The 17,872-nt window shown below is 43.5% G+C and overlaps 2 protein-coding genes across 3 annotated transcripts in view; one reads left to right on the top strand and one right to left on the bottom strand.

Annotated features, from left to right (window-relative positions):
* The window catches only part of LOC146600935 (ras GTPase-activating protein 4-like), a 12,052-nt gene extending 10,856 nt beyond the window's left edge, over nt 1-1,196 (top strand). The window contains exons 20-22 of the mRNA XM_085314742.1: nt 6-101; nt 228-402; nt 1,144-1,196. Of these exons, the coding sequence (XP_085170868.1) occupies nt 6-101; nt 228-402; nt 1,144-1,179 (307 nt within the window). The 3' untranslated portion in view covers nt 1,180-1,196. The remainder of the gene's footprint in view (nt 1-5; nt 102-227; nt 403-1,143) is intronic.
* A 399-nt stretch (nt 1,197-1,595) lies between these two features.
* Nucleotides 1,596-16,732, bottom strand: LRWD1 (leucine rich repeats and WD repeat domain containing 1). 2 transcript variants are annotated; one of them, XM_085315324.1, is made up of 15 exons: nt 16,562-16,732; nt 14,106-14,340; nt 12,929-13,048; nt 11,165-11,317; nt 9,993-10,133; nt 9,046-9,387; nt 8,279-8,405; nt 7,927-8,036; nt 7,266-7,473; nt 5,571-5,643; nt 5,341-5,481; nt 4,460-4,557; nt 3,714-3,875; nt 2,893-3,017; nt 1,596-1,979 (listed from the first exon to the last, which is right to left on the bottom strand). In XM_085315324.1, exons 1-15 carry the CDS (start codon nt 16,639-16,641, stop codon nt 1,836-1,838), a joined length of 2,259 nt encoding a protein of 752 aa, XP_085171450.1. In that variant the 5' UTR covers nt 16,642-16,732; the 3' UTR covers nt 1,596-1,835. The 2 variants fall into 2 exon arrangements, with proteins under 2 accessions (XP_085171450.1, XP_085171444.1); XM_085315318.1 differs by lacking the exon at nt 14,106-14,340 and having other exon boundaries at nt 16,562-16,638.
* Between the last annotated feature and the right edge of the window lie 1,140 nt (nt 16,733-17,872).

Raw genomic sequence — 17,872 nt, 5'->3', positions numbered from 1 at the left:
GTGGCTGGCAGGATCACCATCAACAAGGACACGAAGGTGCCCAACGCCTGTCTCTTCACCATCAACAAGGAGGACCACACGCTGGGCAACATCATCAAGTCGTGAGTGGGGCAGGGCCGGGGTGGCAGGGCGCTGCCGCAGCCGAGGCGAGGTTGCAGTTTTAGAGGGTGGTCGCGAAAAAGCCGTTCGTGCGGCGGCGTGGGCCCTCACTGCTGCGGCCCTTCCAGGCAGTTGCTGAAAGACCCGCAGGTGTTATTTGCGGGATACAAAGTGCCGCACCCRCTGGAACATAAAATCATCATCCGCGTTCAGACCACGCCTGACTACAGCCCCCAGGAAGCTTTCACCAATGCCATCACAGATCTGATCAGCGAACTCTCCCTTCTGGAGGAGCGGTTCAGGGTAAGCTTGGTTATGTAGTTGTATTTTATTTAATTGTAGAAAGTGCATGTACTTGACAGTTAACCAGAAGGGCTAGTGTGTTAGAACTGCTGCAAGCTCGTGGAAATGAATTTGTCTAAAAGTCAGTGAACTGAGACCTTTGATAACCACACGGCTCCTGTCAAGGGATGGTGGAAGTCTGGCTGCTCTGATGGGGGGGGAATGCGCTGGCAACCCTAGAGGAGTTAAATGTGTGTGTGCTTTGTTTGCCTTTGGTGTCCAGAGTTGGATTTCTCATAGCTATACCAGTGTGGAAAGCTATTTTCTAGTTCAGGCTTCTTTCCCTTACCCTGCCTGCCAAAACTCTTTTATGAGACAGTTTTGTTTTAAAATGCTGGTTAAATCTGCTCTACTGYACAATCTCCAATATTCAGCTCCAGATTTCTCAGACAATCTAGCTGAAAAGTATGTATGTATGGCAGACAAAATGCTTTGAATAACTTAGTATATGTATGTGTAATACGCTTTGATATGCTCATAAAAGGTAACAGCATTAGAAATTCTTTCATAAGTATGTTTTGATTTTACTTTAAATATTATTTAGTATGTGGTCTAGAGATTTCTTTTGTGCCTTCAGCACTGTTGTTTCATAGTTGTTCTTCTGGTTTACAGGTATCATCAGTCTTCTATATTTAAAATAACTTTGGACTTCCGTCTTGGTGATACTTCTTGTCTTAGTGTCTGTATTTTCTTGTTTTACAGGTTGCCATCAAAGACAAACAAGAAGGAATTGAATAAAATTATCATGTTTAGAATGGACTGTATTTCTGATATAGAGTGATACGGCTATTTTAGTTGAATGCTTTATTTAAACCTTCATTTGTAGCGAAGATTTTCTACTTGTCYCACTTGTTTTCTAATTTTTGACAGCAACTACACTAGTTTGGGGGATTTTTGGACTAGTTTTGCAGTCTGCCAAGAGGATAAAAGTCCTSTTTGATCTGATGGATAATTCATTAAAATAATTTTTACTTTCCTAATGGGAACCGTAAGGCAAATACTTGTGCTAGGCTGTTGACAGGTGTGTGTGTTAGCCCAGTGACTGTACTTCCAGCATGAGAAATTGCTGAGTAATGAGGTAGATGAACTCTCCTAGCACTGCCCCATTCCTACTATTTTTTTTCCCCCCTCCAAAAAGTCTAAGCACTGCCAACTGAACTGGTATTTTGTTTTATTAAGTGTCATTTCTATAAAACAAATGCACAAATTGTGAAAACTTACAGTAAAAGAAACTGGATGTTTACAATGACTTGATGAGTTATAACAAACTCTTCCCTTTTTTTGTTTTCTTGCACAATAATAGCTGGTCTAGAAAATCTCATGGTTACATGGGTAACAGTCACTAATACTGCACTATGTCAAAGCACGGGAATGAAACGTTCTGTTACAAGTAACTATGACTTCTTCTTCCAAATGGCTGTTATGTTCACACTAGTTAAAGCAACAAGATAAGTGAAGGTTGGGTCTGTTATCACATTGTTTATTAGCACTTCAGTCAGCTGTTCCCCATTTACTCGAAGCTCTGGCCACTTGAGAATCTAGGAAGAGAACAGAGTTTGTGTAGAAAAGGAATGTAACTTGGAGGATACTAACTTTGCAAATCTTGGTTTGACCACTGGGTTGCTGTGGAATCTGCTTCCAGAGCAGTGCTCTGTCCCTACCAACCTGGGATCCCCTTTCTCATGGTAAGACATGCACCTTTTTTTGATTGTCTTGCATTGACCTAGTTCTCTCATGTCTTTTTCAAAAGGACTAGGATTTAATGTAGAAGGATTTCATCAGAAAGGCAAAATTCAAAGCAGCTAGCCCTCACTCCTGGGCTCCTCAATCCTGTTGATTTGGGCTTACAGTCATAGTGAAAGTTTATGTATGTTACTGTTCTTTGAACATCTTTTATCATGCAGGAGGATACTACACACCTAAGATAGGACTGTCTCCAGAGGCCAGGAAAGGACTAACCAAAAAAGTGGCAAAAGCATATCAAAGCAGCCAGCAGGCTTTTGTATGTGCAGGTCTSCCTGCAAACAGCTGCTATGATTATCTTCCCCCCTCAGCAAGTCAGTGAATCAGTATCTATCTGCACACTGGTTAACTAGGTGCAGAAATTAAATCTCTTGTCAGGATGTCAGTTTAAGCATAAGTTTTGTTATAAAAGGCCCTTCCTGCTGGGAAGACTTGTCAGGCTGCAGAGTRCAAGGGTAAATAGACTTGTTCTACAGCTCCTTGATCCTTTCAGAATTGTGTTTCTCTGAGTTTTGAAAGATGGTCTCGGTCACGCTCTAAAAAGATTGCTTTTAAAGGAACAAGTCAAAGGTGAATGTTAGAGAAAACAATAGGCCAGCTTTGGTATAATTGTGCTTAAGAAACTCAGGCCAGGTGGCACCTGTCTGAGCAGCTGCACAGGGAAGGACAAGAAGCCAGTTCAGGCTCCAAGGGGAAAATGAGACCTACCTGCGTGGGAGGGATTCTCTTGTCTGAGCGTTTTCCTTTTGCAGTACTCCATGCTGTGGTGTAGTTTGAGAGACTGTACATCCACACACTTCCCTTCTCATCACCACAGAACACATATTCTTTTGCTGTAAGAGCAAAAGAAGCAGCTGGAAAACTACTGTGAAGCTGAGAGTGCATTTCTCTATAAAGTACAGCTCAAGACAGTGCTGTAAGATCCTAGGAGAGGATGTCACATTTCAACAACATTCTAGCACAAAAAGCCTAAGTTACTTAGCCTTGGATTAAAATTCTATTTTGCTTAAATATTCTAGTCTAGTAAAGAAAAGCTAGTGGTAAATGTTTTGGGGAAATCTCTTCTGACTTTTAAACTTTCCAAGGCTGAAATAAATGAGTTGGCTTTGGAAAGTGGATATCAGATGAGGTTTGTTTATTCTTTGTTCATTTTAAAGACCAGATGCCCTCTGTGTGGAAGGCTTACCACTTGTTTTAGATGCAGTAAGTAGTAATATGGTTTCAGGAAAGCTTTATCACCAATGGAGTGCCTCAAAGACCCTRCAGGGAAGACGATGTTGGCACTATRCAGGCAGTCKAACACYGTRAGCTAGAACTGTTCCCCCTTCTGTGGGAAATGGTATGCCTGCATTTATATAGCCCGAACCCAAACCCTGCTAATACAGCTGCAGAGCTCCCAAATAGGAGCTGGTGCCTGTCTGCCRCTACGCTCTGCTGGAGCGTGCAGTGCTGAGGTGAGAGCTCCTGCTGCTCGCAGGGAGGCTGATCAGAGGCTGTCCCTCAGCTTGTGGAGGAGCAGTGCTGCCTACCTGGGCAGGTGCTGAGCGTGAGGTAAGACATGTCTGTTGTGGACCACTCAAGCTCAGCTAGAATAACTGCAGATACCGTTCGCTGACAGGCTTTCCCCTTTCCATCAAATGATCGACTCCAGCTCCATAAGTATATGCAACCTAGTTTAGAGCTCTTGGAAACTATGGATAAAAGACAAGAGATGCAGTGTCAGCTGCTGATAATGCCCCAAAACAAAGGCTAGCACTGAGTTCAGGTGTTCTGTCCTGCCTGTGAACCATTACAACCTCCTGTGCCTTGTTTCAGGACAATGTGAGGCTGCAGAGAGGATTATTCATCCCATGTTTATGTTCCTGGACTGCTGGACAAGTGTAAGCTTTTCAGTGGCAGAAAGACCTTCTCCTACCCAGTGCTTTGAGCATCTTTCCAGGCTGGGGAACCCTACTTTCCTGTAAAACACTGCTGCCTCCAGCCTTTAAGGCAAAAAGGACTCATCCGCTCCACTTTGGCAGTGCCAGGCTGAGTGTGCTCACTGGGACGGGTCCATCTTCCCTGCTTGAAGACAGGTTTGTGCCTCTCGTCCCTGTCTTGCAGGAAGCTAGGTGACTGTGAAAGACAACTGGRTTCTCTGTAGCCCCCAACAGCCTGCAGGAGTGGTAACTGAACCCCATGCAGCAGCCCCTCTGCTCAGCACACTGGCTTCRGACTTCCTTATTCTCGGGCGCCCAGCTCTTTTTGTGGATTTGAGTATTGTGCTTATACTCACCTATGACATCGTCATTCAAAAATGCCAAACCATCAACCCTGTGAGAAGTTGTCATATCCCCCTCATCATCAGGAAATTGGAATATGGCTTCAAAAGGCCTGCAGAGGAGAAGAAGGGTGAAATACTGCACAAGGCCTGAACAGGCACCAAGATCTTAGTGGCATAGCCTAAAGATAACTGAACTGAAAGGACACTTAGACACACAACYCAGGAAATGAAGCTCTGTCATTACTGAGCCTCTTGCTAAAATGAGCAGAAGAATGCCCAGTTGAGACTGCTTATGCTTTCCACTAGCTGGGTTAGTTAATACAGCAAGACCTCCGCTTGCGTAAGCTATTGCTGTTTTAACTTTCGGTAGGCATCAGGATTACTATCTGTCAGCATGGCAGGACTTCACTTGCTCCTTTCTTATAGTATTTTTCTGGTGCCTAGAATGTGCTGTTCTAGCATAGCTGTGGCAACTCATGTTGTCCTGTATACTGCCAGTTTCCTGCGTAATGTCACATACCAGAACTAGGGTATGTGCTACTATAAGAGAAACTTGGTCCAAAAATGAACGCTCCCTTCAAGACACATTTAAGATGACAGCCCCCTTAGTTTTAGGCTATTATACCCATTTCAGCCTTCCTTCAAAGAAGTCTGTAACACKGAAGCATCAGTGGAGCATTAATAAAAGCAGGGCTTCAAATTTTGAGCACACCTTTAGCATTACGCTAGTATTATTACGCCACTACAGAGGGGAARAGCATGTTCTAAGTTTGGTAGGACATGCTGATTTCCTTGAGCAGCCCTTGAACAGAAAGGAAGTCGCTGTTAGGATTAGCTGCTTGTTCCTGCTTGTTACGGAATGTGAATGTACGTCCCCAGCTTTTGGTTCTCACCTGCTTTTCTGCTCCTTATCCAGTTTTATATTCCAGGTAAAGCAGCCTTCTTCACAGCCAGCCAGCAGGTACTGATCCGGGCAGGTGGGGACCAAGGCAATCCGTAAGGGAATAGAGAGGGCTTCCAGCACCAGCAGCTGGCTAACAACAGAAAAAACACAGTTAAGTGGTGCTGCAAAGTGACAGTTACAGGCTCCTGCACTGGCCACATCTGGTTTTTGAACCTTTACCTTGCTTTGAAATTGTAGTCACAGTCTGGAATCCCAATATCCCAGAGTGCAATTCGCTTGTCATAGGATGCAGCTGTGGGGCACAGAAGAGAAGCAGGTAGTGGCACCACTGCCCATCAGGCTCTTTTTGGGCCAGTTGGAAATTCTACCTGTGTCACAGGCTGTAATACGCTAAGCCTGTGGCACCAGAGAGTGCATTAAAACACAGCAGCAGTCACAGAGGCTCCTGTCTTAACAACACTTCACAGATGTTGTCAAACATGCACATTCACTTATTTGCATTTTTTATGTGTACACGTTTAGAGAAGTGGACAAAAGRAAAGTCTGTTTCCTGGTGTCCATTATTAAACTGTGGTTTCACAAGGTCATTAATTAGTGCCAATTCGAGCTCATTTTTCTGATCGTTCATTTGTCCTAGTGGAAATCTAAATTGCCAGTTTCAACTCCTACTTCTCAGGCATACGCCACTTTATTCTACATATCCATGGCTTACTGTGTTCACATCTACAGCAACTCCCATTGGGAATTCAAGCTCGAATCTGAAGAGTGAAATATTTTTAATGTCTTTGTTCCCAAGCTGATATACTGACAGTAAAAACAACCTCAGAGCAACCTGGATTCTAATCATATAGYATCCCTCACATTCAAGAGTAAACAAGTTACTAGCCAGTCTCCAAAGAGGCACATAATGGCTGTCAATTTATTAAAATAAATTTATCTGGGCAAATAAATGAACCTTGCTGTGCAACCTAGAGGGCACCATCAAGACCGTAAACCTTTCTCAACTGAAGTGTTATAAATGGATGTGCTATSGACCTCCTCATCACTTTAGGCTACTTCCTACATTCCTGAGCATACTCTTGAAAAGCATTCACTATGATGTCTGTGTTTAAACAAACAAAAAAAAAATAAATAAAACATTCTTAATGGTTCGCATAACAATGCAGTTACTCCAGGGTGTGAATAATTCCAGGCAAAAAAACCAGTATGTCCTGCGGGGGGGGGGGGGGTGAAGGTGTGGGCAGAATGACTCCAAAACAGCTTACTTTACAGGCATGACAATGCAGCTGCAATCTGTAATACAATGGTTCATTTCCCACCAGTCCTTAAACCTCAGTCTCTGTGGACCCTGCTGTGGTAAAGCTCTCTTCTACCTCAGGACCTAATAAAAACTTCTGACAAGACACAAGACTTTATCAAAAACAATTAAGCACACAGTTTTGCTCACTGGAAAAAAAATGAAATCCAGCAGCCCGTTATACGCTGCATTGCTCCAGTTGCCGAGCTTGACAAGAGCCCTGCCAGCTGACCACTCACTACCTGGCCCCAGCCGGCCGCTCTGACTATCATTCTTCTTACTTATCCCTGCGGAACTGATCTGCTGCTCGCGTGACAGCCACCCTGAGAGGTGGCATGCCAGGAAGCTACTGACCAAGAAACAGGAGCTGCCACACCTCAGCTAAAGTGCCAGACTTTGTGGCTGAAACAATCTGTACCTTCTGTAGATTAATGCAGTAGGAGATGTACATGACTCACTCCGTAACGTCTGTCCATGCTCTTTGTATGCGTGGTCCCTCTGAGTGTCCACGTACCAATACCTGCTTGCACACTGATGACAATTTCCCCCTATTAAGGAAGCCCAGCCTTTTCTGTGTTACTCACTAAAACTAAAGAGATTTTGAACTAGAGACTTACTGAAGAGGTGAGTTTCGTGAGACGGACTGAAGCAGATAGTAGCAATGGGCTTTTTATGAGCCTTTATCTCTCCGTAGCAGAAGTCAGCCGYCACATGAATCAGTTTGACAATCCCTCTCCTCCCAGCAGCTGCCAAGATATTATGAGTTTTCTTCCGACTGTCGCTGATTACCATTGTGAGAGTTGTCCATGCAACACTGAAAAACTCCTAGCACAGGAAAGAAACTAAGAATAGCATGAAAGAGAACAGTCAGCAGGATGGCTGCTAAGTCAGAGATAGGACAACCATCAGGAGAATTATTCACGTGAAATGACATGACTATTCAAGCCAGAGCATTGAATCTCAAAACAATCCTCAAAAGAACACAGACTATCAAAACAGACTGCTGTCAGACATTCTTAGCAGCCTAGATACATGTACATACACCTGTGTGAGGAAAACAGAGGTGGACTAATCTTTTAAACTAACGAAAAGCAGGCTAAAAGGATAACCAAGAAATGTTTACCATCTATCTTCATCCTCTTCAGACCTGTCCACACTAATGCTTGAAATCCTCTTTGAGAACAGTTTATAATATATTATGATGTTTACATATACGTATTTATTATAATGTATTGTGGTATTGCCACTTAATGTTTACTGCTCCCATTTCCAACCTACCTCTGTGGCTACCTTATACTTTTTCAGCACCATCCCAGTCTCACAATCAATCAGACAAACAGACTCCCCTCCACAGGTTGCCACAGTTCTAGAGGAGCTCACAATGGGATCTGAAAGACGAAAAGAAGTGAGAAATTCCATGTTAATGGGTAACACCTGAAGACTGCAGTTTAGGGCTGCCTGGTGCTTTTTCAGCCTTCTGTTTTCAAAGTCAAAGAAGTATGTTTGAAAGTCTCTTCCTGACAACAAAGACTACAGCTTAAAGGAGGAGCAGGGGTCTAGCACATGGAGCCTGTTGAGATTCCAGAGCCAGGGGCTTTGGGGAATCCTGCAAACTGCTTTAGTAGCTCACCTTTCCTGGATCCACAGTCTAGCAATGGCTCGAAGACACAGGACCAGAGCTGCGTTTTAAAATCCTCACGGCTGTTGCCTTTGCTGTGACACTGAAGAAAATGCAATGGCTCTGCACTGACATCCTCCTACAATAAACCATCCACATTTAGAAAATTCATTCCCCTGACAGTGGTTTGTGTGAAAGACATGCCTAAGATTGCCTCAACAGACCCCTCTATTGAACACAGCAATCTGAGTTAAACTGAAGTGTTTTTCAGCCCTCTGTGCTACATACAGAGAACAGGAGAGACTGAGGTGCCACCAATGCTCAAGACTCCTAAACCAGCAAGAAACTGTTTAGAGAAGATGTGTCCAGAAGACCCCAGCAGTGAACCCCATATCCCGCTGCAGACGAATGTGAAAACCCTCTAGATTCCCACTGAGCTAAGCTGAGGGGGAAACACCTTCCCCCATCCAGCTATCTGTTTGACCTGAAAGCAAGTCATGCCAGTCCCGTTTCTAAGAACAGGCTTTCAGTGCACCACCTCAGAGCGCTGGTCCATCCATCCCCTGCAGAGTTCACTGTCTCCAGGGGGGTCCTTCCCTCATGCCTCTGAGAAAGATTTAAAACAAAACAAAACAAAAAACAAAACTAAAACCATAACTCACAATAAACCTGGCCAGTCATGAGCTCCAAGATGTGCAGAGCTCTGCTGAAATCTGAACGTGGCTCCTTCTGTTAGACCAAGAGGCCAAAAGCCTTTCCCAGAGGGCTGATGGACATACCTTGCCCTTGAAGTTCTTTACTGGGGTCAAGCTAACAACCCCATTGTCTTGCTCTTGGCTTTTTTGTTCAGCTGTCAGCTGGCTGGATCTTCTATTGCTTTGCCCCTTGGGAAACTGCTCTCCATTCCTATGTGTCCCTTCAGCTCCCTGGTCAGGAGTTGCCTCTTTGGCTTGCTGGTTTGATGCTCTCGGTTTATCAGGAGCTGGGTCATCCTGCAAGTGACTGGACTTTCTGGGACTAAGTGCAGCCTCCTCCTTGGTGTTTGCCTGAGACTTGGACCTCTTGTTTCCAGAGCCTGGTGTTGAATGATTTCTTTTTCTCTTGCTGGGGGTCAGTGTGACCTACAAGATATGCTGTCAGTTTCTGCAGAAGTCAGATACATTCTATATTCAAATAAAAGTACCCTCCCACAGTTACCGACTGAATTCCCAAAATCACAAGCAAGTCAAAACTGCAGAGATCCTGAAGACAGAAGGTAATGAAAATCACATAGGCAACCTGATTTTGCCTGAGTTTAATTCCCTTGCCTGAGGTATTTGTGATTTATACATGATATAGAAAAGCAAATCTGTCCCCCAGACCAATGGGGCTCAAAATGCAGCCATTTCAAAGAGGCCAAAACCCATCATGTTCTAGCCATATCAGCCCAGTTTTCTCGTTAAAAATATCCTTCCCCAAAAGAGCGGTCCTATGGGTAGGACTATACCCACTAAATCTTTTGGGTCTCCTATGAGAATGGAAGCTCTCTCCTCTTGGATAACAACCAAACTTTCTCATTGCCAAGAAGGTTTCAATATAACCATAATAAATGAGCCACAGCTGTTGAATATAGTCTGGGGCCCAGGACTGGCCACAAGGTTACCAAAGAAAGTAAACTGACAAGTGCTACTGAATATGTACAAAACAAAAAGGAAGTTGTTAATTTAAGGGGAAAAAAATCACTTACTTGACCGATGTCCTCTGCAACTTCCCTGGGGCTTTCTGTACTTTCTTCCTCATTCTCATCCATCTCTTCCTCTGGTACGGGATCTGTATTTTCTTCAAGACCCAGTGAGGATGCCAGAAACTCTTCTGCAATCATTTTCACCTTAGAAGTAAATACATGCATATGTACAAAAAGACAAAAAACAACAGCTGCCAAGCTCTGGTGCATAATGACAAGGCATACTTCACTGGATTTCTAGTATCTGCTCCCACTATTCTATGTGAATTTCCCAGCTGATGGAAGAGCCCTCAGCTGACAGACCAAAATGTACTGACAGAGTTGAGCAGAGAAGTTCCTTGTGCTGTCCCTATACAATATGCCTCAATCAAAGGATCAYGATTCAGAAGCTGGAGTTCAGACATATTGAGACTGCAGCCCCTCAGCTGCAATTGCATAGCCAGAGTACTTATCGCCGTGTGCAGAAAGGGACAGAGGTGAAGAGTAAGACTGTGTCCTGAGAAAGTACGTGCAAGTCAACAATGACAAAGGAGCTCAGTGAAATCACTGATCATAYGGAAATACAGCAAAGGTTGGAGCATCAGTGCCATGGCCCCTCTGATCACACCACGCAGAACACCTGGATGGTGCAGATGGCTCAGGACAGACCAGCACATGAGGATCTGCCCAACTTAACACTGCAAATGAGTGATTACAGTGACTCCTGTAGATGACCACTCTGCAGTGCGTCAGATAGTAAAGTACCAGCCTGCTGGACTGGACAGTTCATCTCCACATATCACATCACTGGTGGTTTGTGTTGCTGACTAAGTCTATGTTATGTGAGCCAAGAACTTCACTCTATCATGGAGACTAAAGGCTGCCATTAGTTACTTGTCATTTGCAAACAATTAAGTGYTAAGGATATTATAGTCATGTTAATAACTCTAAGTATCATCATCGCTTATAAATTAAAAAGCAGTGTTCAGTAACAGTCATTGAATCTTGGTGTGCAATTATTTCTAGTGCTTCTGTAACTGCTCTACAAACTAGCAGGCAAAATCACAAAAAATGATACCACACCTTTGTAAGAGTCCCTGAATGCAAATCCATAGAGCATTTTTAATCAATCTGCTCAAAATCAGGCTGCAGAGTCCTTGCTTCAACAACAAGAGGGTGAGTGAAGCGTGACCTACCCGCCAGCGGGTGAATTCGCTGAGTGAGCTGGGTCCATATACTACATTCGTTTGTACTGACTTCAGGAATTTTTTCTTGATAGACTTCACATGCTCAACTGTATACTTCTCAGGAAGTTGATCACGGAAGAATTTTTCCCAGTGAGCAGTAACCTAGRCAGAAGAACTGGGTTTACTCAACAAAATATGGCCAAAACCACAGAAGAAAAACACAAGAGTACCTGTAAAAGCATTTAAGAAGCTGCCAACCCTGAGGCTTCATTATCTACATAATGGCATTGCTTCCATTTATTTGGTCACTCTTCAAACCACCAGTTCAGCTAACAAGACATCCAGTCCCTCTGAACAAAGCTTAAGTTAGTGCGGCTAAGCAGACACTGTCAACACAAATCCAGAGCAATGCCTGAATTCATGCCTCCAAAGCCACAGCAAGAGGTCTTAAGAAGTCTTGCGCTGTGTGATACTGAAAGGGAATACCAGACAAGTACCTAATTTGTAACAGGCATGGGACAATGGGGATGTTTGGGTTTTCTTTTAGTTCAAGTGTGTACAYGAGCAGGACAAGTGCACACCCTCTCACCATCCAGAAATAAAGACACTGTGATTCCAAAAGCCATTTAAACTACGGGTACAGTGATGCAGACACTCACCTATCAGTGCAGTTTCCCATATGAGGGTTTCTGGTGGGTAATATCACATCCACAAGTTTTTAGGCCCAATATGCATTCAACACCTTACAGACACAGCAATAACAACTGGGGAGCCAGATACATAGCAATAACACTAGGAAAAGTATCTGGGGCACAGGCACCCGCACAAAATGAACAGTACAGGGGAACATACTGTGTCTCATAACTGATAATTCCAGTGGCTACCCATGCCCAGTTGGCTGCAGGATGACAGGCTGAGCAGCCCTCACCAAGACCTTTGCGGTACAAGGTATTACACAGCTGATACTTAGCACAAAAAGCCATCTYAGTCGTCAGTGTCTGATCTCTCCACCACTGCTACTTGGAAGGAATTAACAAGATCAGCTAACTAGAACATAAAGAGTAAGAGCAATAGTCTACAAAATACTCTGTTCATAATGGAACAATATTTATGCTCAAGACCACGACGTGTGCAGGGAGAATCTGTCAGGAGACAAACTAAGATGTAGGCAAAGAGTGAAAGTAGTGCTTCAAACACGCATGACCAAAGAAGAAAGACCGAATCTTTGTTTCTGGTATATGTTGGAGAAAGCAAGGTTATCCCAATCCTGGTTCTGTGCTCCCCGTCTCTGGGGCCTGACTAGTAACATCAACTAGATGGAGATGTGTATGCAGCTGTTCTGTCAGCACCTGCATTCTCTCATTTATGAATGCCTATAGGAATGTCCCAGAAAACTGGAGGCCCAGATTCACATCTTGCTAGCCCCTCTCCTGTGTAGGGCACAAATCCTTTCTCCTACACAAGAATCTTCCAGCTGTCGGTTCCTGCCAGCTTTGCAGCCCTGGTATACAAACAGTAGCCAGCACCCAGAATCAAGCCTCACACTGACTGAAACTGAAGACAGCAGCTGGCCACACAGAACAGGAGAAACAAATGCAATTGGTGAGCAGAGAAAGTAGTAACAAGGCTCATACTGTGGGCTGTGCTCAGATCATATCAGCGTTATCATAACTGTTTGATGCCTATCTGCAACTCTGTCATTCAGCTGAACACAGCACTGTATGTCATTATTTGTCAGGCATTCACATATGAAGAGTAAACCACARATCTTACCTTGCTGGTGAGCTTACGACTATTGACATGCCTCACATGATTAGCCAGTTTGGTTATATCCTTGCCATTGAGTAGCCGGAGATTTTGCAAAAGAAACATCACTTTATAGTCATCATTGGGCTAGAAAGAGACGATATTAGGGTTATGAAAATTGCACACATGGTACTTGCTTTAACTACGGATATATGTTCTTTATTGAAATGTAACCAAAAAGGACTAGAACGTATTTATTCAGGAAAGGACATTTCATAAAATCCTCTCAGGACTTCCAACTCAATATCATCTGTTACTTGTAAATTAACATTTTCCTAGAAGTTGGGATCTTTACCTCTGCAGACACAAACCCTACCTCACACTTATGCAGTACTAACATCCAACACAAGGTGGCGGCGGTGTAACTAGGCTGATCTGCTCCTGCCTGAGTGCAACGTGGGGTATTCCATTCACATCTTCTTGCTTTGAGCATCTAACACAGAGGAAGGCCTGCCCTGTGTAAAGTGAATACCAGCAGGGTTTTTCAGCCGGTAACTTTTAAGGCAGACCAGTTCCCCAACCCAGTTCACCAGGTAGCCACACAGATTGAACAGCATCTGGGACAACATGGCTTATGCCAGCTAAAGCACATATAAAATTACAGTTTCACACGCCTACACTGAGAGCCTCAAGTCCCCATACAGTCAGCACACAAGTCAGAGAACCTAAATTAGAATAATCTCCAAGTTTAACCTAAATTAGAAAAATCTCCAAGTTTAACCTTTCAGCAGAAGACTAAATCTGCTTTTCCAGGGCTGGGACTGGCAGAAGCACTAGATGGAAAAAAAATTAACATATGAAGAGGAGGACATTTCTACATASTCATGACTACATATTACACCACTGAAGTTTTATACAAGTACAAAGGTAAGGTAAGGCGCTTGAGAAGCTGCCCAAGATGGGACTCTGGCCAGGAGAATCGGGAGATTCAGGACACAGGGATTTYAATCTCTGAGCAGTTTGTGGCAAGTCATCAATTTGTGCCACAATTTCCCAATCTGCAAAAGGGAACTAAAAAGACTAACTACTTTCTGAGATGTCCTAACACTTGCTGATTAAGTGTGATGTATAAGAATGAAGCATAACTGCTATTTATTTCTCGCTCCATTTAACACTTAGTATGTAGGGATGGGGAGTAACTCACTGTCAAATACACATTGTTCTCATAGGTTAGCTCCTCAAGCAGAGGGAACTGTTTCAGAGCAGTTACATCTTCCAGCTGGTTGTTGTTGCAGTTTAGGACACGCAGATCAGGCAAAGTTAGACTGTTGGGAAATTTATCCAATAAGTTATCAGAGAGATCGAGTTTCTGCAGATGCCTCAGACGGGAAAACAACCGTGGGTCTAAGTCTCCAGTCTTCARCTGCAGCTTGGATAGGCTGAAAATAATAGAGAACACAAACTGTCTGCAGTTTGTTGGAAAAACAAGTGCTGAATTTCCCTGGATATAAGGTCTCATCTTTGTGGCACTTCTCAATCTAGCACAACTCACTGGGTAAATCTGACCAAAGCCCACCTTTGTTTTGGGAGAGTTTGTTTTTTGTCTGTATCATTCTGGACCTCAAATACACATACTTGGAGAAGCTGTGTCTGAGATAATAAACACAGCCAGAGATTACAGTCTACTGAATTATTTGATGTACAACTAATCTGAAACTGTGATAAATTTCCTATGGATAACAAAGTTGGTTGTAAGCAGTGAATCACTAGAAAAGTTCTTGGTCCTAAAAAAAACTATTACGTCTCCAGGAATTTTGATACATTTTTCCTTTGCAATGTAAATTCAACAAAATAAGCTGTAGCAATATGAGACAACACTTTTTCCACTAGACCATAGATCTATCTTGTCCACAGAATCCAGTAGATGCATCATTTGCCTCATTTACGTAAATTACAGTGTTACAACTGGTGCAAGCAAAGGCTACACTGTTTCTGAAAAGGCCAGTCCTATTCTCCCCTTTACTTCACGCTGGCACTTGCATTTACACAGCTTTGTGGAAAGTTTGATCATTTTGCTGATCTGGCTCAAAATTTCTTTATTTCTGCATTAGGAGTACGTTCAGGCTAAAGGTAAACCAGCTTCCCAAAACATTCAGCCGTTTCCTAAGAACTAACTTAAAAAAAAAAAGTGATTGATGTTTACATTTATTTTACCGCAAATTTGGCTGCAAAATCTTCCACTGGTAAGTATGGGAATATATCTAAAGTTCACAATGCTGCCACCAAAACAGGCACATTCTGTCGTGTAAGAGGAAGATGTAAAATACTTTATGAGGGGGAAAAATAYACCCTCTTGAGAGAAACTGAAAAGCACACACTGTAAGAATGGAGGTTATTTAGATCTGTCTGGAAGGGGCTCCAAGAGGCCCTTCGGGGTCCAGTTCGGCTCCAGAGGGAACATCCAGTCCTGAGAGCTAACATCTCTTGAGGATGCAAGCCTGAATTTCTTTAATAAACAGAATCTCTATCCACTATGRTCAGCAAAAGAAGACCTTCTAAATGCAAATGAAACGTGAATAAATGAGATAAATTTAAGACGCAAGACYGCTTCTCATTCACTTATCATTTCAGAAGCCTAACTAGTTGCTCAAAGCACATAAGAAAGAAAGGTTGACTGCARTTCAGCTGGCTGCAAGGCTGACTGTGACCACTGTGCCATTTTGGTTTCACGCATGAACCATTTGGAAATGAGATAGGGACAAGGTCTGTGAGAAACTCAACACAATGTTCCMCAAATGGACCTTTTAGAAATATTACCCTTCAAAATCACAGTATCAAGCTCAATGGGAAAAGCTGTACTCTAGAACACCTCAACATCACTTTGTCACACAGATTATTGCAACATACATTCCTCAGATAAACTTTTGAGTTTCTCTCTAAAAAGAASTATTTTATCATAAGACACAAAGAAAAAAATAACAACTTAAAAGTATGAAAAACTCTTGCATCAGCAACAAAATCAGCAAAGGCACCAGCTGGAATTCAGCTAGTTTAGTCACTCAGGTTGACAAGTTCCGAAATAACAAAATTCCGCTGTATTAAACACKTGGAAAGATATTTATTTTCAATTACCATAATTAAGCATCTGAGCAACAAAACTGTTTTTAAAGGTTTCTGTACATGTCATAGTTTATTTTTGCTCTCTGCAATGCTTGAATAGTCATAATCTAGGTATTRGATTTAGAGCAGACGGAAAGTGATGGAAGGATAAAGGAGGGAAAATAATGCTAAAGCCATTAATAATATCCTCTAAAATCCACGCCAGAAGTGATTTTCCTATTCACATTAAGCAACTGCCATCAAAAACAGAGGTGAAGGGGGCAAGTAAAGTACCTCTCAGGACAAGGAAATCAAAATCTAGCGCTAAAGAATTTTACAGAAAAAATGTGGCATATACAGAATACATATGGTGAAGAGAGGTAGTAACTGCTGCCAGCTGAACTAATGTTCACCAGTCCTGCACTGAGAATGCCATCTCCTATTCCAGTGTTTTGTAATGGTCTCTCTTTATTTCAGTAAAAGTACTTAAGCAAACAAAGACAAAAAGGATCGCCCATGTTGAATTCAGCTGGAATTTTCCATGGGCCTGTTTGCACTTACTTCAGCGTCTCGATCTTTCGCAGCCTAGTAGATCTTGGAACTGCTCTTTCCAAAAGAAGCTCTGTAGTAATTTTTGACATTTTTAATCTCCACCTCTCTTCTGAATTCACAAGTCTGCCAGTTGTAGGATCTCTTCTTGTAACYCGCCTGGTGAAATGAACAGGAATGAGAGGAAATCCTTTGAAACTGATTCCAAAAGAGGGGAAAAGAAGTTATCAGCTTAGCTACTGCTTTTGCTGCTGTGTTTGAAGTAGCCCCTTTTCACATGGTTGAAACGATGCCATCAGGGATCATTATTAAACCAGGCACAGGCTCCCAATAAGCTGCCCAAACTGTCTCCAAAACACTGATGATAAGTCTGCTGCCTACTACAGTACAAGGCTTACTGCCAATAATAGTGTCCTCAGGGTGAAGGCACTCGGGATTAGGGACAGTCTTCCAGGTATCAGCTTGTACTTCTCCTGAACAAGAGGGTTCTGGTCCAAGAAGTCCCACAGGCATCCAGATAAACAGGAACTATATGATTAAATGCACCTACACAGATTTCTTCCTCTGAAAGTAATGTCACACATCCTTGACTGGCCTGACCCGATTGACAGACTCTTGGTTAACAGTCCTTAAATTCTCTAAAATGTTGCAAAACTGGATTACCTGCCATAAATGTAAGCACCACTACTTGCTAACATAATTTCCACTCCAAAAAAAAAAATCAACAGCAACATTCTGTACGTTTGGGGGAATTAACAGGAGATATTTTCAGGCATCACTGTGGACAGGGCAGTGCATGTGCGCACAGAGATTCACGGCGACAGTTATAATAAAGCTGACAGAGCCAGCGCAGCTGCATAAGCTACTGGATCACGTCTTACCACTCTTCCCAACGCTGAGCGAGAAAAGAGGGGAAGAAAAGAGGGAAGAGGTGCAAGGCCAGGCTCACACCTAGCTTTCTGTGSTGGTCTCATCGCCGCCCAGCGACCGCTGCCCCGAGCCACCAAGGCCGGGCGAGCTCCCAGGCAGCCCTCAGCCGGGCGCTTCACCCCGCAGCGTGCCCTCGGCGTGCGGGCCAGCGCGTTTGGGGAGCTCCGGGCCGGTGCTCTGCCAACTTGTGCAGATGAGGACGGTCCTTGGTTTAAGGCACATCCCGCGTTTTTAGGTCTGAGTAGAAGATGCAGAGTCTGGGAAACCGCTTGGAACCGCGATGCGATCTAAGGAAAACTCGGCGGCAACGACCGCGGCTGTGCTGCCACCCTCCTTCCTGTCACCCTGGACGCGCCAGGCTCGGGCGCGAGGCCCGCGGGGCCCCTCACGGGG

The sequence above is a fragment of the Rhea americana genome, unplaced genomic scaffold (assembly GCF_003343005.1).
Source record: "Rhea americana isolate MKP2758 unplaced genomic scaffold, rheAme1 scaffold_111, whole genome shotgun sequence".
NCBI lineage: Eukaryota > Metazoa > Chordata > Aves > Rheiformes > Rheidae > Rhea > Rhea americana.
Note: the sequence above shows the minus strand (reverse complement) of the source record. Positions and strands in the feature narration are given on the sequence as shown.